The following is a 22611-nucleotide window of genomic DNA, read 5'->3' as shown; positions in this document are numbered from 1 at the left end:
TTTGCTTTGTAAGTTAAGCTTTTCTACATCTGTCAATCAACTTGAGAAACCTTATGGCCATTAAAAAAAGAGTCCAGTGTTAAAAAGATTATTTTAAAATACAGGTATTTGTATGAACTGTTCAAGTGAATGCATTGCATTTTCCCTACTTTTATTTTCTTACCCTTTATTTTGTTTGTAAATACATATGGGAAATTTTTCTGTCGTCCACTTTATGTGTAAAGTTTTTTTATTGTGGAGTTGTAAATATAAATGAATAATACTAGTTTTCTGTGAGTTTTTTTGCTTTTTGTTTGGTTGGGTTTTTTGCTTTGTTTTAGTTTTGGTTGTTTGGGTTTTTTTTGATAGCTACCAAAATGCTTTAGATATGCTCCCACTTATAAAACTTACATGTATAACATTTTCTGGCTTTTATTTGGTGAAATGTTTATAGTGTCTAGGTTTCAGTAGAATATGAAATCACCTTGCAGTCTTAAGAAAAGAGCCTTTAATATGCCTAGTACCACTGAATTTTAAGACTGCATCAAGGGCACAATATTATACTATTCGTGCACAACAAGACTGATTATAATCAGTCTCAGATACCTCTTAAATACACTATTGGCTTATGTACAGTCAGATACTGTCTATAAGAGGGCTGGGAGGGAAATTTCTTAACCCTTCTAACTGACAGAAATCCACTGCTGACCCAGGCACTGGGCATCACAGGTGGCTTCCCATCCTGACCACAGGAATTGGTAATGCTTTCTAATACTGGAAATGAAAGCTTTTAGAATATCAAGAACAAATTATCATAGCTTCTTACTTGTTTGTTCCCGTAGCACTGAGGCATAAGTACCCCTGAGCTCACTGCACAATTCCTTGTACAGAAAAGGCATCTGTGTCCCCTCTAAACCTCCTAAGCTTCAGGTTGTGGCTGTGAGCCTTGTGGTGAGAGTCCTCCCTCTCTCAATGGAGGAGAGTTTGGTTTTGCTGTCAGCCCCAAAATCAAAGAATCACAGAATATGCTGAGTTGGAAGGGACCCACAAGGATCATTGAGTCCAATCCCACCCTGCATGGGACCATCTCCAAGAATCACGCCATGGACCCGAGAGTATTGTCTACGCTTTATGAGCTCCGCCAGCCTTGGTGCTGTGACCACCTCCCTGGGGAGCCTATTCCAGTGCCCAGCCATCCTCTGGGTGAAAAATCTTTTTCTAATATCCAACCTAAACCTTCCCTGACACAACTTCAGGCCATTCCCTTGGATCCTGTCAATGGTCACCACAGAGAGGAGATCAGTATCTGCTCTTCCTCTTCCCCTCATGAGGAAGTTGTAATTGCAATGAGGTCTCAGTGCCCTCAGTATCCTCTTCTCCAGGCTGAACAGACAAAGTGACCTCGGCCACTCCTCATACAAGCTTCCCCTCAAGGCCTTTCACCACCTTTGTTGCCCTCCTTTGGTCACTCTCTAATAGTTTCATGTCTTATATTGAGGCACCCAGAACTGCCCAGGACTCTAGGTGAGGCCATCCCAGTGCAGAGCAGAGTGGGTCAATCCCCTCCCTTGCCCAGCTGCTGATGCTGTTTCTGATGCACCAGTTCTCTTCTCCCTGGCTCCCTGGGGTACTTTTTTACTGGACAGCATCTAGAGCTCAAGGTATTGCCTTCTGCCCTTTGAGTCCAGTTGGCTTTCAACCCATTCATCCAGCCTTGTTCTTGATAAGGAAAATGCTGTACCAGACTGATTGAAAAGCCTTATGCTGGGCACCTTTTGGTGTGTTACAACCATTGCTCTTCCCCCATTCACAGAGCACATCATTTGTCATTTCAAATACGACCAACTCTTCTACCCTTATTAACTGCTCTCAGTTACTTTCATGTGTTTGACAATGGATCCCTCGATCTTTCCCTGTGCAGGGACAAGGCTGACCAAGTCAGCCCATGATTTCCTAGGTACTACTCACTATTGTTTTTTATTGTGCATGTCTCACCTCTTTAAGATGGGCTCATCTTAGCATTTTTCAGTTTTCAGTGTCCTGCCTTGACTTTAGTAATGGTGTTTTTTAGATCTTACACGGGATCCTGACAGAGATAACAAACATCTCTTCCAGAAACTTTGAATAATTCCTGTGGACTGGAATATATCCAAATGGACTAGATCCTGACTTGCTGCTTTCCTGCTGTTGGCTGTCCTTCTCTTTCCCATGTCACTCTGGTAGGCATGGAAGTCTGAGGCCAAGTTTTCACCATGCATGCTGATGCATTGAGCTCAAACGCATCACATACATAGCCCCTTCTGCTTTATTTCTCTGAGTTCTGAGTAAATTTTCTTTTAAAAATCATAGCCCTTTTGCTTGACAACCCTCCCTTTCATGGCAGCTTCCTGCAGGATTCTGCCTAGCAGTGCCTTTGACAAGTCAAGGTTTCCTCTTCTAAAGCCATGATACAGCTTTTTGTGGTCTTCCTTATCGAGAAGTAGTAAATTCTTTTGTAATTTTTAAACCATAGCAGTGGTAAGAGATTGTGCTTACACCTCACTTTGTTCTCTGGACTCAAGGTTCCAATAAGCCGTAAAGTGTCACTAGTGCCATTAATATTTTCAACCTAATTTATAAATAAAATTGGATCAGAATTGATTTCTTAATCATAGCAGCAGGTGCTTCACAGGTTTTGACCTGGACTGTGATATACAGCAGCTTGATGAAGAGGTTCCCTGTGATCCTATAGAGACTTCTGAATGGCTCACAGTAGAACTGTTACAGTTTTAAGTTTTCTGGGAGTGGGAGTTTTGAGAGGAAAAACCCTTATAAATATCTTGAAGAACAAGTTACTTTAAAAGGAGGAAAAAAATGCCCATCTCGGAGCTCTGAATCTTGTTTTAGACTTGTGCTTAGTAGAGCAGCAGAGTGAGAAACTGGAATTCCTGCTTTGACTTGTTTTGTAGTGCTTGTGGTAGTCATGCTTGGATTTTAACATATTGAAGTCGCGCAGAATGTTCTAAATGCTTCACAGATATCAATAAACTATCAATAGCTGATGGCTAACTTAATGGGTTAGGCCTGTATTTTCACTGCAAGCAGTATGAAAACTGTGCAGTCCAGTGACTTTGCAACTCTGTTAGTCCCTGGTGTTTACTGTCGAGTATTGAAACTGAAACAGTGAAGTGAAATACAGATTTTCCTATCAGAATTCATCTATCTCCACTGATAAAGAAGCAGTCCAATACATTACTTCATCTACTTTTCTATAAAAATAAATAATTATAATAGCATCATATAATAATAACAACTTTAGGCTTTATTTTATCTATTGAAATGGAAAAAAATATCCTTCACACCACTTTTTTTATTTTAAAAGACTATTCAGGTTTTTTATCTCAAATCAATATTCTAATCTAATTTATTGTATTGTAGGGCTCTGCTAGTTAAAATATTGCTCACAGTATGCTCTACACGTAATAGCAGTAACATGCAGGTTCTGTATTTAAAAAAGTTTAGATTTTTATTTCCAATAAAATGTTTGCTCTGTAAGATTAATGGTATGTTAATGTATTTGTATAGTACTTATGAAGGAGTACACAGTTCTCACATTAACAGAAACAATTACAGTGAGTGACAGTACTCATAATAAAAAGCTGTCTAATATATAAAATGTACATATTTTTATTGAGTTTATGCTTTTGAGTTAACTGATAGATGAAATCCTAATTACTTACCATTTTTGGAAGACATCATTTTACAGGGAAGATACTCTGTAACAATTACTGTCAACAGAACTGAAGCCCTGGGATCAGGCAGGCAAAGTGGTTGGTACTGAGGGTCAGTCATGTTTTCTCTGGAAGAGTTTTTGCAGGCTTGTCTGGTGTGCACGTTGCTTCAGAGTGACCTGACTGTTCCTGCTAGTATAGACACTTAAAAGCTCTTAAAACTTGGAAGTATATAGATTACACATAAAAAGTGAAATTGAGCAGAACTCATATCATCTCCTGTGATACAAGAAGTTGGGAAGGCAGTGAAGGAGTGGCAGTTGATCTTTAACTCCATTTTCATTGGTAACTAGATTATCATTTATATCTAATTCAGCAAGTCACATGTTTTGTTGGTCAAGCATGTTTTGTGTGCGCAGACAGCATAAGACTAAAGCTGGGTGAATGAAGGGCAACTTAGTTGACCTGTCAGCTACATATTGCTGGCAACATCTATTGCCACATCCTGTTTCCTTAGCATATAGTGATGATTACATTATTCATCAATACTCCTCTCAAGCTTTGTAACTCCCTGTATATGTGGGGGTTTTTTCCCCCCCAGGTTTTATGCAGTTTAAAATAACCTTGAATTGTGAGGTTTCTAATGGTACACTTATTTTCTGTTAAAACTGTAGAAAACCATACTTGTATAGGAAGATACGATTTCATATATACCATAACCATTTATTAAGTATTATGCCTGTTGCATACCAAGCAGGGTCTTTTTCTTTTGAATTTAAGTACTCAACTGAAAAGAGTCTAATACAGTGTAGATTATGTGATATTGTGCAGTTGGGATTGAGAATTATTTTGTACTGCCATATGCCCTTGTGTGATACAAACCCTAACTCATTATTTTCAGTTCATAATAATAATGATGATAAACATAATGCTTTATGATCTGTTTTTCTACTTACATATGCTAGCAGTCACAAGACTCAATTGAATTCATGGGCTGGTATTCAGTTGAATGTATTTTTCTTTTTCAGTGAGTACAGAAATTGAACTTGAAAATGGGCTCCTCATGCTCATTTAAAATAATAGCAGGAGGAAGGAAGAGTTTCTCTTTAAGTGGGAAGGGGTAGTCACTCCTTGCAGTTAAGCACTGAATCAGATAGAGACAGCTGCAGAGACAAGATACGCATTGCAAAAAACAGATCAATTGGAATCAGTCCGATCCAAATGAAATTACATCACTCAATAACCTTCCTTTTAAGCCATTGAAATCTTCTGGCCCAAATTTCTCTTGTCAAGTCACTGAGTTTAGCCAATGATTAAAGTATCTTGAAATTGCTTCGATAACATCAGGGACCTTGTTGTGACAAGGTCTGTAAATGCAGTCATTTAAAAGAGAAAACTGGGTTTCATGTAGAGTATTGAGTGTATTGACTGGATATTTTTTCATGGGTTCTCAGAAGCTTGTATTCACAAAGACAGTACAGCATGAAGGAAAATTACATATCCTCTACAAAAGATTAAATAAAATGTTGGTTTCATATAAGTGAAATGGTTTCATTCAGTAATGAAAGTGTAATTTTCCTTTGAAGTAGTTCAAAATTGTGTTATTGTTTTGAAGTGGGCATAGAAGTACTTGGAGAACAGAATTCCGTAAATCAAGACAGTCAACATGTTTATGCAGTGACCAGTTCTGTCATTATTTATGCTCCCGTGTGACAGTTATTAAAATAAAGCAGAGCTCTTCTATTCTAGTGGTACCTCAGATGCCATGATCTTTTGTCCTGCAGATAACTTTTGTACAGGCTAATCAGTCTTTATATTAGCAGATATAAATCTGTAACCTTTCAGGAAGCATTTGCTAATATTTATAACGATCAATACTGAGAAGATTGAAGTAATTAGCAATGCGTAGGAGACACATTGCTCATCATTGTTTTGTGGGTCTGGTTTGTTTTTTTTTTTCCCCTCTGAAGTGCTCAGTAACTCTCATCCACTTAATAGAGCTGTTGGGTACAGATTAATTTCTGAGGTGAGGTGTACCTTGAGCAGCCTGACTTTTAAAAATGCATATTACTTGTAATCTTTACCTCATTAAAGTTATTTGTAAATACCCCAAATTCCTCTTTAGGTTTAACAGACTTAACCTGGTGGGAGAATCCTAATTTTTCAGAGTTGGTAAGGTACGCTGAAGCAGCTTCTTGCCTTCAGACCCTTGAAGATAAACTGATTTTACATTGTGGTTGCAAATATATTTTTACTTGTGCCCAGTTAGCAGCCAGAAACATTGCTCTTACAACAGGTATTTAACCTAATGAAGCCAGGGATTAAAATGGCTAGAAAAGAACCCGGATCAAAACTGCTGAGATAAGCATTATGTTTGTCTGCAGTGTGCACTTTTCAGTGCCTGTTACACAAATGAAGAGTAGAAAGCATTGAAATAATTTGTGGGGTTTCTTGTCCTACAAAGTCTTTTGAAAAAGAAATCTGCACATACTTTTAGACACCTGCCTTCTACATAATATTTACTTAAGGGAGGAAGCAGATGACAGCCATGTGTGATTAGGGAGGGGAGTGAGAGAGGTTGGTGTGTTTCTCCCTCTTTGTACCAAAATTTGAAGGAAAGTGCTTTTATAATTACTTCTGTCCTGGATTAAGGAGAGCTGGGAGAGAGCAACTCTTCTAAAGGGCCAAATATGCAATTGAGAACCTTCCTGTTGGAAGCATCTGTTACAGCATTATCTGTGATGCTTTTTTCTATCTTCATATTTGTTGCATCTCCTGGTAAGAGAGGAAGGTTCAGTTTTGCTCACTGTCCTTATTTCAGATTTTTGTGCTCATTTCATCCTTTTCCTAAGTGAGGCTGAAAATACAAGTTCAGCTGTTGCAGACAACTGGGTACTTCAGTCAGTAGAAATTTGAATGGATGTACGGAATGGGAGCAGTTCTTTGGTTGAGGAAGGGTTGGCAAATGGTATGTAGGGATGGAAGAAGAGCAAAAGGAGAGACTAGAACAGGAGAAATGTCATCACTGTGGGAGGTCTCAGGACAATAGTCAGTTATCAGATGAGTTTGCTATTGTATTACAATACAATAACTACAATAATTGCACGCTATTGTATTTATACATTCATATTCCTTTGTCTTTTACCAATCTTTTACTTGCTAGAACTGTGTTTAAACAAAGTCAGTAGTGATTCCTTAATTTGTATTATTTCAAACATGAGAGGGGTGAAGATAACTGTAGAACATGTAAAATAAATGATGTCAAGGTAAATTTTTAATAGAGCAGAAATGGAAAAATTGTCCAACCATTTAAAAAATAATTTCACTTTATTAAATGAGTAAATATTATAATATCCTTTAAAATTCTTTGACACGTTGTTACCAATAAAAATGTAATACAAAGAAATACTATAGGAATAACTAGTGCAGGTATAGGTTACCTACACTTCCTACTGGATGTCTGCGTTCTTACAGCCTTACCTAAAGTACTACAAAATATTAGGATCTCAGTAGTTACAAGCTTCCTCTGAGAACCTTGCTTGTACTTAATTATTTTATTTGTGAGCTTATTAAACTTTAACTGATTATTTTATTGGTTCAGCTGTGAAGTTGGTTTCATATATAAAAAAATTTACATAGATAAAATTTTTATATAAAAATAATTTATAAATAGAAATTTATATGTAAGTACACACATGTATGTGTGTGTATACACATGTTCACATACTCATTTACTTATTTTGAGAAACCAAAATAAAACCCCTTGTATTTAAAGTATAGATTGCTGTATTCCTGCCCAAACCTTACTAGCCCAGATGGGACAGCCTGTCACATTCTGATGACCTGACTCAAATGGTACAGTTGCAGCTACTGACATTGCTGCTGAGAAGGTAGAGGTAGAGAAATAGACCTTCAGTTTATCTTGAATTGTTTCTGATGCTACCCTTCAAGTTTCTGCATTTCACTGTGCACCCATGTCAACCTTACCCACTGAGGCTGTCAGAACAAAACTAGTTGCACTCAGTGAAAGATGAGGATTGTAATAAGATGACTATGAAGAGTATTTCTATTTTACAGCTAAGCTTTTCTTCAGTTTTCGTAAGAAGTTCAAAGTTGCACTGTAGAATTGCAGTTCAGGACACCCAATTTAAAATTGTAATTGTGTCTCAAGTAAGAGATGAAGAGAGGATTGGGAGTGGATTTACATGTGGTACTTCTTGTTGTCCCTCTAATTCTTAGACTCAAAATCCTTATAATCAAACTAAAATTTGGTTGCAAAGAATTTTTGTTTAAACATGTGGCAACAAGATGGCTCCTGTTCATCAGACTGTTATATTTCATCAAAGTATGACAGCAGTTTCTTTTTTATTTAAAACCCACCAGATGTGGTGATGGAGACTTTATATCGGTCTTTCTTTCAAAATGTATCTGCTTAGCTTAAAGACAACATTGATGCTTTCCTGCTTAAAATCTCACAATGCTATAAGATACATTAATTTGCTGTTTGGCAAGTAGTTTAAGGAGTTTAAGTGTAGAGAATCAGCACTTTAAAATTGTATTGATTTTTAAAAAAGCATTCTTTAAAAGTATGTATGTCATGAGTGTCAAAAGACAGGAAGTACAAGTAGGAAAAGAAAAAGCTTTGAAGACTTTGGAATTATTGGCTCAAAGAGATTTTTTCAGAAGTGACTAAAGCTTTTTATGTACTGAATTATTACAATGTCTTTTGAAAGAAACCCTTCCTTACTTAGTCTTTCCTAAATCCTAAGACTTGTTTTCTTGCAAATGCTATTCTATAAAACAAGCATTTTTTAAGGTTATAACATAGTACCCGTGTTATTTGTGCTTGTAGTCAATCCCGTAGCTGCATTTCTGTGGGTTTCAAATCTGAGTAAAAATGCTAGTTTCACTATCAAGCCTACTTGTATTAAATTGTTGCTCTTATGATTAAAAAAAAAAAAAAGAAAATTTCCTTCTCTGTCTTGTGGTGGACTGCCTTTGTTCTTTGAGCTGTATTGAGAAAAAGTTACAAGGATGCTATACTTAACTCAGTTTAATGTTTTGACACTTAGAGACTCTTGAAATTTGGTGTGGGTGTCTAAGTATTTGGATCTGAGCATACACATTGCTTAAATTTAGTGTGATGTTAAAATGTTTCATAAGACAGAGGAGAGCTGCTATGATCTTTCAATGTTAATATTTTTTTCTTATCACTTTACTGTGTAGATACCCTTCATGAGACACAACTCTGCCACAACTCATCCTCGGAGGCAATCGTGGAAACCTTTTATAATAGGATTTTTAAATGTGGATAAAGCTCTCAATAGAATACCTAAAGTAAAGGAGAACAGCTACCTTGTCTCAACTATAAGCTTATTATGACAAAACACTGAGTTTGCTTGTCAGGCTTGGATAGAATGTAATTGATTGGTTTGTTATTTGGACTGACAAGGTAGTTAATTTGCCTGCATTTTTTTGCACTAATCAGGAACATTTTGTATGTGCATCATTGAAAAATCCCGGATAAATGTCTTGTCAGGATTGTCCTATTAAGTAATGTCTCTTTCCCCTGTGCTTCGTTGGCAAATGATGTTATACGATGCTTGGATTCACTGAAGAGTGACAGAAGCCTGTGGGACTTAAATATTGTGTGTTCCTCTATGGTGATACTGAAAGAAATAAGCAATGGTTTGCCATCTGCCTGCCACTCTTCTTATATACAGTTTAATAAGAACATTCCTATATAGAACACTGTGTTGTACATAGACCTTACTGTAAAAAGGATTGTTTCGTAAAAAAAATAAATGTTCAGTGATAATGAGACCTGTAAAACACTTGAGACTTACTATTCTGAAGGAATAGATTCGCCATGGAAAAATTGATTTTATGCTTATTAGTATGAACAAATTGTTTCTGACTCCAGACACTCGAGTGAACAGAACTACACCTATACTTCTTTCTGAATTTTTTTTTTTTAAATAAGAAAAAATTGAGTATATGCAGACATTTGTTTTATTTGGTTTATTTCTCTGGCAGTGTTCAGGACAAGCTTATCTCCTCCCAATGCAAACACGAAATTGTTTTGTAAGTTGGGAAAGGAATGAAGAACTGATCACACAGCGTGACAGCTGAGATCTTCGTCTCCGTCCGTATATATCCTGGTAGATGCACACATAGTATTTTGATCTTCAAATGGTACAGATACAGTTCTTAAATCTACAGTATCAGAGTGTTGACATCTTCATCGTTTTCATCTTGAACTTGCTCGGAAAAATTCTGCTCAAATGCAATCACACTTGTAACTTTATGATCTATAATCTTTGAATTTTTTGAGATATGGTGGGTTTTGTCATCTATCAAGGCACGTTTCCATTTGAAAGTATTTTTTAAACTTAAGAAAGAAATTAAATGCTGTAATAAGTAATAGGAGAATATACAAATTTATGTACACTTATCTACAAGTCATATCTTACTAGGGCATTTCATGTTTGACTATTATATTAAATAAAATTAACCTGATGTCTAACACGTCGTTTTATTTTAAAAAGGGGGTGGGAGAATCTCAGAGTTAAGATTTTTGTTGGAACTATTAGAAATGCTTTTCATTCTGTATCGGCAAGGAACACAAAGACACCTTAAAAATAAAGAAATTTGCACTAGGAAGTAGATGCTAATGCAGGAATTTGATCTTTAAGGATCAATGAATCCTTTTTAGGAAGAAAGGACCCAAGTTTATTGACCACTTCTGCAGTATTCTGAAAGTAAAAAGTTGTGTCCAAGTGCTGTGTGAGCAAGGGGAAAAAGAAATGTTTGCCCATACATCATGCTGAGTTTAGGAAAAAAAAGAAAAAGTAAAGTTTGCTATGATTTATGATCATTTATTAAACTAAAGCGGTCTAGATATTGTGGATAGGAGAGAATGATAAATGTAGCTTATCTTGGCTTTAGTAGGTCTTTCAAAATACTTCTGTGTGTGACATTCCTTTAAGTTAGAGATTTTGTTAATTATTACTGTCATGCTAAACCATGACAAGCTGCAATAAAATATGTAGCTGATTAGGAAAGTAACCCAGCTACCATGGACTCGCTGTCCAGTGATATTCAGCTCACTGGGTTCCACTCAAGCTCTCCTGGTTTCAGTATTACGATATTTTTGTTAATTTTTGCTTTAGTGTATTAGATACTGAAGTAAAGCTTTGGTTACATTTGCAGGTGATGACAGTAGGATGTGAGGGACTATAGTGTTAAAATTAAAAATGAAATTTTAAGAAAGCCTTCAGAAAAAGCGTGCAGTGCAGGAAGGAAAAGGCAAATCACTGTTGACTGTGTGATTATGATATCAAGAGTAACTTCAAAAAAAAAGAAAGGGTGGGGGACTCTGGATCACAGATCACAGAACGTGGGTCAAACTTATCAAACCTGACACATACAAAGAGAGGTGTTACATTTAACGCATTGGAGTACTCCTCCTGAATATTCAGAAGACCAGTATCTCACCCTTTGCAAAGTCTCAGCTAATGCATCCTGTCCACTTTGGTAAACAGAGAAGGTCCAGTGCAAACTGAATTGGATGATAAGAAGACCACAGGAGACATTAATTGAAACAGCTTAAAATATTAATATTTCTTTAATTTAGTGAAGGTGGAAAATCTGCAAAAAGCCTAAATTAATATAAAGATGATAAAGACAGAAGTTGATACAAAGAAGGAAAAAAAAATTCTTCAAAGCTGGTCAGACCAAAAAAAGCAACATTGTATCAAGATGATTTAGCCAATAGAAAGTTTTTTTCTAATAACAAGAATACTTGCACTAGAGATGTTTGTTAGGGAAGTTCAGTAATCTCTGCTATTGGAGGATTTTAAGGACAGACTAATTAGTGTTAAATACTGTTACAAGTATTGTTGATATTTTCCTGGGCATGCTTGAAGTCCTGAGATGAATTCCTGCTGTATTTTCTATGTTTTTCCCCAGTACAGCTTCCTTGTAGAATTTCGTTCTCTCTCTGTCTCTTCCTCTCTTTCTCTCTCTCCCCCCATATCATTATGTTGAAAGCCAGATGCTAACACTTGACGTTTCACCTTTTGAAAGATGTTTGAAGGGAATATTCAAAACTATAATGGACTTCTCTAGTAGTTCATAAGCAGTACACCATTCAGTAGAGTTAATAGTCTGAACACCTGAGAGTGGCACTATAGATGCAATCATGTATTACAACTAGAATGTACTCCAGAAAAACAAATGCAGCATTTGGTGATAGTTTCCTAAATTTTACACTTTTCAATTTGTCAAAGGACTTTTTCAGTGTCTGTAATTGGTGTTTTATTACCTTCATGCATGTCATAGAGTCATCATCTTCACAGAAATTCTTAGTTTAAACATTAAAATGCTGTAGATAGAAGCTCTGGACTGTTGCTGTGTATTAACAAAAGCAACCACATCTGAAATAGTGTTCTTATCATTATATTTCACTTGTATATGTGGGCCATTAGTGAATTTTGCGAACTAATTTAACAAAGCCATGTGTTGTATAGTTTGGCAGTCCTGTGAGAGAGAAAAGTGAACACTTCTTGCTGAAAGAAAGCTGTTCACATGCAGGTATAGTAAATAAAGTTTCTTCTCAGCATTCTTAGAATTCATTTTGTACACACAAACTTAATTTTCTTAAAGCAAATGATGTGTAGACCGTTCAGAAAAAATCCAGATTACATAGGAGTGACATATAACGATAGCCCTTTCAAATTCTTCTTTACCCATGAATAATCAGTGTTAGGTTTTTGGATATGAGGGGGTGTTTGATTTAGTATTAACATCATGAGTTAAATCAGTTAGGCAGCACTTTTGGGTTTAACGTAATAAATTTAGCTACACAGATGTCTGCCAGATTAATGCTTTTTTTTTTTCACAGTTTTGTGATATAATTGATAGACGCTATTTGTTTTTATTAATGCCCTTGAGATTGGACAGAAATTTAAGTAAACAGGAGATTAGACAGTTTCCCATATCCAAAAGCACATAGGTACCTTATAATGAAACTACTGTTAGTTGATGATCAGTAAGCTCATCATGCTCTGTCAGGCTGTGTGTCCATCTTGCCCATACACTGTCTTCATCAGTAGTAGGTAAAAATAAAAACCAGAATGCAATAATCATCCCTCATCTGGTAACTCTCACCTTTCAACAGTAGCCATGCCCTCTCTTTTCCAGGCATAACAGAAGAGAGTGATAGTCTACTCTGTCATCTACCATTATAAACTATGTAAATGAGAGACCTCCTTTTGTGTACTTGCATTGTACCTGATAAAATAGAAATTAGAATGTGACTTTTAATTACTTAGTGTAATACCGTAGCATTATCCTTCCCAGAAAGAGTATTTCATTTACCTAAATCAAAATTATGAGAATATTATAATCCAGAAAGATGTAGGTTGGAGAAGTCTCTGAAGGACATCAGTTCCAGCCACCCACTCGACACAGGACTGACTGCAAAGTTAGCTCTAACTTAGAAATTAGGTGAAGTTCCTTAACGTTTTATGTGGTTGAACTTTTAGCATCTGTGAAGGTAGAGAGCTGTTCAGGATAACAAGTACCTGTGTGTGAAGAGGCTGTATAGTTGGGCTATATCCTGGTTTATAATCAACAATTTATGCATATGCAGTCACATAAGAATTTTAGTGTTGAAATGTTGTCATACTCCTGGTGGTAAAGTCACCTAAAGCTTGACTGGCCTATGTGAATAGACTTCTTAAAACTGTTCTGTAGAACAAGGAACTGCAAGATGACCATCCATTTTTAATTGTTATACCACTTATAGGCAAAGGCAAAAGTGTAGCAATCAGGAAGAAGAGAACTAGCTTCTTTCATTTTATACTTAAATAGAGTTTTATTATTTTGACAATTTTTTGCCTAAAAACAAAGGAGTTGATAAGAATCTAGATCTTCTATTTCAGAGTCTAAATATAGTACAGCATCACTTCTGGTTTGTGTTTGACCTGTGACATATCACAGCAAAATGAAAGTAATTTGTTTTGGAATTAATGGGCCTGAATTGAAGAGTTTTGGTGTAGAATGGTAGGGTAAGATATTAAGTCATACCGTTGCTTATTTTCACTTTGTTTCAAGAAATGTCAGAAGCAAAAGATGAGTGTTATCCACATATTCTGTAATGAAAACATGCTACAGTTTTGGGCTCCTCCCTCAGTAACTAGAATAAATCTACTTCTTGGACAGCATTAATAATAGTGCACTAAATAGATGACTATACATTTATTTCACCATTAGCTCTTGAATTTTACTGTTTAAATAAGGGCACAGGAAAGTACCTTCTTTGATGTGACACGTAAGAGTTGCTGCTGCAACCCACTCCATATTATTCATTCCTGTCATCCAGAATTTATCACTCCTGTGGTCTGGTTGCAGTAAGGTATCCCAGGAGCACTCCTCAGCTGCTCCAGGCTGAAGTCAGTCATTTTGGTTCTACAGTTTGAATTCACTTGAGCTGCATTGATTTATTCTGGGTTTTTGAGAATGCTTATGTGCTTCTTTCTATTGGGTATATCATACAGCTGCTAATAAGAATCTAAGTGTTGACAGTGACTTACACAGTCATGGCTGTTTTTAAGTTGCTCATCTGAAATTGAGAACGGGCTGCAATTTAAAATGAACCCCCAAGCACGTCTCCGTCTGTTCGCAGTTTTGGAGTGACTCAGCACTTGGACACTGAGGGATTAAAGGGGAGAGAGATCCGTGCCTGAGAAGAACCTATGTTCTTCTTCAGGTGCTAAGAGCATTTAGTCAGAAATGGGGTCCAAAACAAGCCAGCAAGGGATGATGCTTATCAGTAGTTAAATCTGCGCAGGTGCCGGAGTAGCCATTGTGTTGCATCTTCCCAGCAAGTGGGTGCATGTACACACACCCATCCCACTGCATTTCCCTTAGAGTTTAAAAATTCTGGGTTGGCTTACTTCTAATTTTTTTCTAACTAATTCTAAGTTTGTCAGAGTAAGGCTTATGTGACAAATTCTCTACTTTCAATGGTGATGATATGTATCAATGTTTTATATTATATGTATCAATATTTTTTTTCCATTAAAGTAAATCTTCCCAAGCTCTTGTGATGAATCGAGAGTAGTATATCTATTTTGCAATTTTGTATTTGGTTCACCATGGTACCTTTTGGCATGACACTGCAGGCAGTGTGCAATGATGCGTACATAAGTGAGATTTTCTGTAGTCTCTGAAGCATATTTGGAAAGTTGTATTTAAAGATTAGCTTATTAATGTTGTGTTTCAGGGACATGTAGGTAATTACTTTTACAGCTATAGATGGGTGATGCTGTCTCGTGAATGCAAAATAGGTTTCTTCGCTCTGGCTGAATCAGCTCCTCGTGGTTTCCGATGATATTAACCAGTGGCTTACAAATGTGCCAGTGACGGGTGGGTTTTGCATTCACTGCTCCTCTGTAAAAGCACAGGTCTTTTTCCCCAGTGCTTGCAGGAGGACTTCTGGAGGCCAACTGATAAGACTCCCTCCTGTGCACGTAGATGCAATGTAATGAAATTGGATGTGTGTGCTGAGCTTTGTAAATAAAATGAGATTGACCCCAGCCATTATCTCATTTATCTCATTTACATTGTAAAATCAGTATCTACACTATTGATTAGTGGATAATTAGTTAATTATGAACACGAAAATGCAGTTATGTAGAGCTTGAGGACAGCCAGCTGTACTGCTAAAAAAACTAATAAAAACAATCCAAGGGCAAGAGCAGATGGAGATCTCTTTTAAAGAACAAAGCAAACATATTTCAGGTATGGAAATGCCTAATCAAGCTTTCTTGCTGTGAAGATGTAGCTGACCTGCTTTCTATATTTCTGTAAGTAAAACATGTTTGTTTGGGATTTTTAAAAACTTTTTTATCATAACTATGTCAGAATTCGCCTTTCTTCTTCACACTCCATTTTCTCTGTATTTAGTGGGCATATATCTATCCTCATTAATTGCTGGAATGAGGAACACAGTGATTTTTAATTTTGATGCATAAAGTAATTTCAGGCTTGTTGCAACATTGATAGTTAGCAATTACCTGTCAGTTAGAGGTAATTTAGGAGGTTAGGTTAGCTTGTCTTCGTGTGGAGCTCTGCTTTTATTTCCACAAAGTTTTCAGTACAGCAGCTAACCAGGCCACTGAAGAGGGCCCACCACTTAATTGCATTTGTAAGTCCTGTGCTTCACCACAAAAATAGTTATCCATAAATAGCAGCAAGATAAAATATTGGCTAGTTTAAGGACTGTTTTGAACATTTGACCTTGAATGCACAAGGGTAAAAATTTCAACAACCTGTAATATGGAGGAAGTGGCTTCTTTCCCTTTCCCCCCCTCCCCATCCCAACAGTTTTGTTTGTCGTATTAGGCCATCTTCAGGATGGAAGTGGATAATACTTGTAAATGATGGTGCCATGTGACTCCTGTGCTCAGTGAGTGTTTGGACTGTGATTGATCTGTGAGTGCATTTACCGACAGGCTGCCAGACTGTCAGCGTGACATCTTTTGTGACCCAACAATTTCATTCTCTATAACTAAGTCGAAAGTACTCTGTATTTTGTGTCGCTTTCTTATTTTCTGAATGTGACAGTGGGATTTTTATCATTTTTATGTTGCTAGACAAAAGAACACAACTAATAGTATACACTTGAGGGATTAATCTTGTTTTATTAGTGCCATTTTAACTTAGGTGTAAGGTTTTCTTTTGGAATTAAGAATTAAGAATCCCAATTTTTTTTTTCTGCACTGTGATGTGTGTAAGCTTCACATTTTGTCCCCAGTCAGTCTCAGCAGACAATGATTGCCAGACAGCTAGAGCATCATCTTTAACCAAGGTACAGTGTGTATTCATCCATTTTTTCAGCATCATTCTCTGGGAACTTCAGAATTGCGGAATTTCTGTTTTCTGATACAGAATTCATATTCCAATAAAAAGCAGTAGGAAGCAAGCATTTAAAAATATTTGGTATAGTTACATTTTATCACCATGCAGCTTTTTATGTTTTGATATATGAAAATACTCATTTGCATTTCCTCAGCTGTACAGATGAGGATAGAAGCTATTAGTATCTGAAAACTTTCATGCAGATGTTTTTAACTCATTCTAGCAAAATGCAGTTTTTCTTCTACGAAACTAAACACTCTGAAGTGATCAAAACTAATGACAATAAATATTAAAAACATCGAGCTTTAGAATGGTGCCTTGAGGTCCATATTTAATTTCACAATGTCATGGTTATTTCAACCTGGCTTTGCGAATTCTCTCAGTGTATTCTGAGGAAACGTGGCTGAAAGTACAGTCAGGAAGTACCACATTCTAGATACAAAATGGTAAAAATGTAAGAAGAGATGCCAAAGTGTAATTTTAAAGGGGAAACATTTTCTTTTGAACATAGAAACATATAAAGCAATTGCTTCATAAAAAAGTCTAAATTGACACTGTTTAAATCAAATGTAGATTTTAGGATTAAACTCTGAAAATACTCTAAATCAGTCAGAAATAGTATGTTTCTTTATTTTCTGTTACTTAAGAGGATCCTTAAGTTTACATGAAGGGAGTTCTGATAAGCACTGCTCAAGTGCAAGCCCTTACATGCATAAGATTCCAGATAGTTAGGTTAATGGGTTAGTAAAAATATACTCCTTTACAGATGAGAACATTGAGGCTCAAAGGAGGCTTAATCTTTTGCTGAAGGTCACATACACTGTTGGGATTTAGGAGTGTGACCTATCCCATCTCCCATTCTCAACCTTTTTATTATTTTAATATACCTTTCACAGGAAATAAAACCGCATGTATTCCTGATTTTAAGTAATATATTCTGACATTACAACTCTTCTGTTCTTTAAAGAATGAGAATGGTTTTCTATTTTAAGTGTTTGCTTTGTGCTGGAGTTAAGAGTCACTGCTAAGCAGTCCTATCATTTTAAAAAAAAAATCAAAACCATGTCAGTCCAGTGTTGCATCCTGTGGATAGTCAGATTATTGCTTTTAATTTCTATTCAGTGGAAAACAGTACATGCCACACCCTTACCAGTGCTCATGTGACTCCTAGAAAGCACAGCCTTGGCAGTGAGGACAGAAGTATTTACTTAGCTTAAGCAATCATAATTGCAAAACAGTTACTTCTTTTTATTTGGAGACTAATCCTTGGAGAAGTCACATGAACATTTTGTTCTATTAACGCAGCAGTATGTTCTGTTAGTTGAATCCTCTTTCTGCAGTGCACTGTCTGTTCTGTTGGTAAATTATATTCCTCTGTCTTTGACCTGATGATGCCTGTGCCATGCTATTACTGCAATTTTTTTGGCATTTTTGTGTTTGTGCATACTGTAGAGGAGAAAATGAGTGGCCAGGAAAGCAGAGAGTGTGGTGGATTTCTTTAAAAATTTGATTTTTAAACATTTGCTCTTTCTTATTTTTCACTCATTTATATTGGCTTTAATTCAGAGTTTAAGAGTGTTTAATGAAGAGACTGTGGCAAAGTAAATTTGAAAAAAGCTTTCCTTTTCATACAAAGGAATACAGGGGGATATGCAAATAAAGAGAAATTCAGTAGGGTATATGAAAATCTCTGTTATTTGCTTTGAAAAAATCTTTTTCTCATTTTGAGCCTATTATTGTACTGATTTAAAAATCCCTTAATGAAACACTTGTTCTACTGTAGCATCTTTTCTATGGTGGTACATTAAAAGTAGGTTAACAATAGCTATGCTGTATTTTTTGAGCTTTTGCTGTGGACTATGCATAGTATAAAACACTGATGAAAGGTTTATTAAAGAAGAATGTAAATTTGTTGTGTGTACACGGAGCACTTTTATAAGTGAAAGATCACAGTGAAATCCTTTTAAATTAATGCCTCTTTCCAGAAAATTCAGTGTGAATGAGAAAATATTTTGTGCATTTGTTTATCAACCACATAGTCCTGGTGTAAAAAATATAATTCATAGCTGTAAATTATACCTGAGTTATTGAATATGAGTGAATTTTTCACAAAGCTACATGTGCAAAATATTGTCTTAAAACTGTGAAAAATAAATATTGTCACTGTCTAAAAAAGTCAAAATTTCTGATGAAAAAGGGCAGTGAATGACACTGAAGTATCTAAAAATTTAAGCTTTTTTTTTTCATTAATTTTCAGGTCTTTGAAATGTTGTCATTTATATAAGATGATGACAAAGGTGATACATGAGTGTCTGCATCAGAATATTCCAGATTAAGCAGAACCTACTTGAAGTGGCTGTTTAAAATTACCGCTTATAGAAAATTGATTTTCTTTATTATGATAATGGATCAGGAAATCTTCTGCTGAGAATTGCAGGGAAGCTCAATCTAAAATAGTACAGAAGTGCCATTTAATATAAATATATATTTTGTTTTTCTCTTGCAGGTGTGATGAATGCAGGCTTTGCTACCATTTTGGCTGTCTAGACCCTCCCTTGAAAAAGTCTCCTAAACAGACTGGCTATGGATGGATTTGTCAGGAATGTGACTCTACATCCTCCAAAGTAAGTTAATGCACCCTAAAAATAGTTGAAGTATTCTGGTTTTAGGAGTTTTGCTTAGTGTCTGCAGTTTTTTTATGAAATGCTATGCATAGGATTGCTCTGGAAAACAGCAGAAGGTCATAAAATAAAGATTTCAGATTCTCTTTAAAATAGGTATTAAAAAAACCCAGAGTGTATGCAAAATGGAATTAATAAAGAGAATTTTACTATCCCCTGTATTTACTAAATGCCTGTTTTTGACATTGTGGTCTCTCTGAGAAGGGTGTGAGTACAGATACTGTATCAGCATTGGTAATATTGACAAGAAAAAGTATTTCAGGCATACTACAGAATACAAACCTCTACGGACACAGATAGAAAAGGCATGTGTTTTCTAAACAAAGTAAGGTGATTTAAATTGCTAAACCTTTTTCTTTCACTGAAAATTCATATGAAGGTTACTTTGTATTTATTGGCATGCCTTGTTCAAATATAACATTGTAAAACTAGAACTATATTTTTGACATGGATTAGCTGTTTAATAATACTGAAAGTAATAGTATTCTATTGTAGTACTGACTTTTCAAAAAATAAAGATTTTGATTCTTTGTTTGTCTGCACAGAAGCTTCTTTAGCACTGGCATTCTTTTCTATCATCACCATAATCTCTGAAGAGACACTTTCTAATTGATTTTCAAAATTGGATTTATAAATGCATCTGATACCTCAGTGTAAAAATAAAAGAGTGTTTTACAAGTCTTCAAGATTTTACAGGCTACTGCCACTTTCTTTGTATTTCACAGAATCTTTTACCTAGTAAGTGCCTCAGTGTTTGGATACACAGGGACACAGCTGTGATGAGATGTTCTCATATGTTACTTGTCAGCATACTTGGATACTTAAACTCTTTCATGCATTTATTTTTAAGATTGGCAGATACAAAACGTTCAGGGAGTGGTATCATTTTTTGGCTTGCTAGTGTCCCTTTCCAGTTGCAAAAATATACTGCTCAGTTACCCCCTGGGGGATTAACCAAATTGTTCTTTTGTAAGGAGGTACAGAGACAGACATCAGAAATTACCTGTCCACTGCAGTTTGGACATCAAGCAATCTTTCTTGAATACCACTTACATGCAAGAGACATTCCAAGAGTGAATTAAAATTGTTATTGAATTTCTGTCACCTGCTTAAACTAAAATGGGGTTCTGATAACATCAGTTAAAATCTTGTGTCTCTTGTATTTTTGACTTCCAAGTAAACAAAAAAATTCAAGGGTTTGTAATTTCTAGTTGTGTTTTCCTGAAGATCAGTACACCGTGTATCAGGTACAATTTTTTAGCTACTTTATCAGGTAAATTAATTATGATGGACTTCTTGCGGGGTGTGTATTAGTTTTAAGGTGTGTTGAAGAATTGAATGTTTTCAAGAGATAACAAAATTTATCAGTAGAATGATTATATATTTTGTGTTATCTTAGTGATCATTAGAAATTTTTAAAATGTTCTTTTGTCCGATTTTCATTCATAAAGATTTTTAGTGAGTAAATTTAAAGTTTCTTGTGCTTTCAAGTACAGGCAATTAGAATTGCATTTGAGTGAATATGTAATGAATATGAAAGATACTGAAAAACTTGTCTTATGGGGACTCCTTGTGGTTTTGTTTAGTCACTTTCACATAACTTTTCCAGACAGCTATGCAGAAAAATTTCTCTGATAACACTAAATTGCCCTGTATGTTCCTCAAAACCTTTCTTGGTAGCTTTTTTCTGTTTTGTATTATGCAGTGTAATAAATTCAAGAAACATGGTATCAAGTTAAACTCCTTTCAGCCTTTATGTGAACCTATTTTTTAAAGGATTAGGACTTTGTTTTGTACTTCATAATTTTCAAATTCTTTGTTCTACGTGGCTTTAGGGTTCTGTATTATATATCTGTGATTTTTCACAGCCTGAAGGAGCTGACATGATAAGGCTTTTTCTACCCCTCCTCAGAGGGGGTGGTCTCTCAGATATGTGCTTGGGAGTTCAGAAGAGAACAAGTGTAGAGAACGTTGGGTCATTTGCTGCACTCTGCCTGACCTGTGGATGAATTGCAAGCCTGAGCTATCAGTGATTTCAGGCTCTCAGTCACTCACTGCATCCAATTTTTGATGTGTCACAGGGAAGTTTCTAGTATGGATTATAGCAGCAAAATGTGATTGGATTTCCTGCTTTGGCTGAGGAGACTATTGTTTAGTTTTCATTCTTTTGACTTAGTTCATTTGTTTTGGTCCAGTTTAAATCACTGATATAATACACATTTTTAAATTCCCCAACCATATATCTTCATTAGCACTATAGGGCCTTGAAAATAATTGGTAGGTAAATGACACTATTTCAATGACAAGAGAGACCATAGTGCTGAGCATATAATGGCTGTTAGTTTTTACTTCTAATTATGAAATTCAATTTTAGATGTTCAGGAAAAGTTGCATTCTGCTGACAGCAATAATGCTATTTTATTTTCAGATTTTGCCAAGCACTTGCAGGTGTCAGCAGTACAAGGGATGTAATCTAGCAGTAATAAACATATGATTTAAATTGTTGTCTAGCACAAACATTGGACATGCTACTTCCATTTTGCTCATCCTCGTCACAGGACTCTCCAGCAATTGTGTCAGTTTTTCCACCAGCGGGACATATTCCCTTATTACCCTGCCTGTCAAATAATAGACAGACAGTGACTTTGCTGTAGGGCATGAGGGCAACAGCTTCTCTGCTGGTAATACTTGCTGTCACTTCTTTGGAATGGGTGATGCTCACCACTAAGGTCTGACAAGCTCTTTCATCTCAAAAACATTGTAGATTTTGTTATATCACATGAAAGCTGAAATAAACTTATAAGGTCTCCATTTCTATAGCACTGTCCATCCACCTTGCAAAAGGATTGCAGTGCACTTTCAGGAGTGCCAAACACCACTATAAATCATGACTTTCTTGATAGTTCTTACTAGTGGTATTCAGGCTTAATGTAGATACTTGATTCAAGTTGTTCTAGTTGAATTTAAGAGAGATAAATAAAATGTAAACTAAATTATTCAATATCATGACATGGTAATATTTAGTAGGAATAAATGTGGCCTGACCATTTTTTCATTATGTACAGTAAGATCTCACTATGAGGTGTCTTTATTATTAGATGTAGGCTTCTTTCTCTTGCCTTCCAGTGAAAAAGTACTGTTTGAAATATCTCCTCCAATTTTAAAATTTTGCGAGGACCAAGGCAATAAGGAGTTTAAACATATTATCATGGTGGTTACACTGACCATGCTAGTTAGGTTTCTATCTGCTCATCTTTGCACGTAATCTATTTTGAAAAACAGTGCTGAGTGTACATGTCAGGTCATTATTTGAG

The 22611-nt window shown here is 35.8% G+C and overlaps 1 protein-coding gene across 5 annotated transcripts in view; it reads left to right on the top strand.

Moving 5' to 3' along the window:
• PHF14 (PHD finger protein 14) overlaps nt 1-22611 on the top strand; it is a 164521-nt gene that overhangs the window by 90613 nt on the left and 51297 nt on the right. For 3 of the 5 annotated variants that reach the window (XM_039548156.1, XM_039548154.1, XM_039548155.1), the window contains exon 17: nt 19123-19240. In XM_039548156.1, coding sequence (XP_039404090.1) covers nt 19123-19240 — 118 coding nt within the window. Of the gene's footprint in view, nt 1-8915; nt 10216-19122; nt 19241-22611 lie in introns of those variants that run through there. The other 2 variants (XM_039548157.1, XM_039548158.1) reach the window with 2 other exon arrangements.

Source organism: Corvus cornix, chromosome 2 (genome assembly GCF_000738735.6).
Source record: "Corvus cornix cornix isolate S_Up_H32 chromosome 2, ASM73873v5, whole genome shotgun sequence".
In the NCBI taxonomy this organism is placed as follows: domain Eukaryota; kingdom Metazoa; phylum Chordata; class Aves; order Passeriformes; family Corvidae; genus Corvus; species Corvus cornix.
Note: the sequence above shows the minus strand (reverse complement) of the source record. Positions and strands in the feature narration are given on the sequence as shown.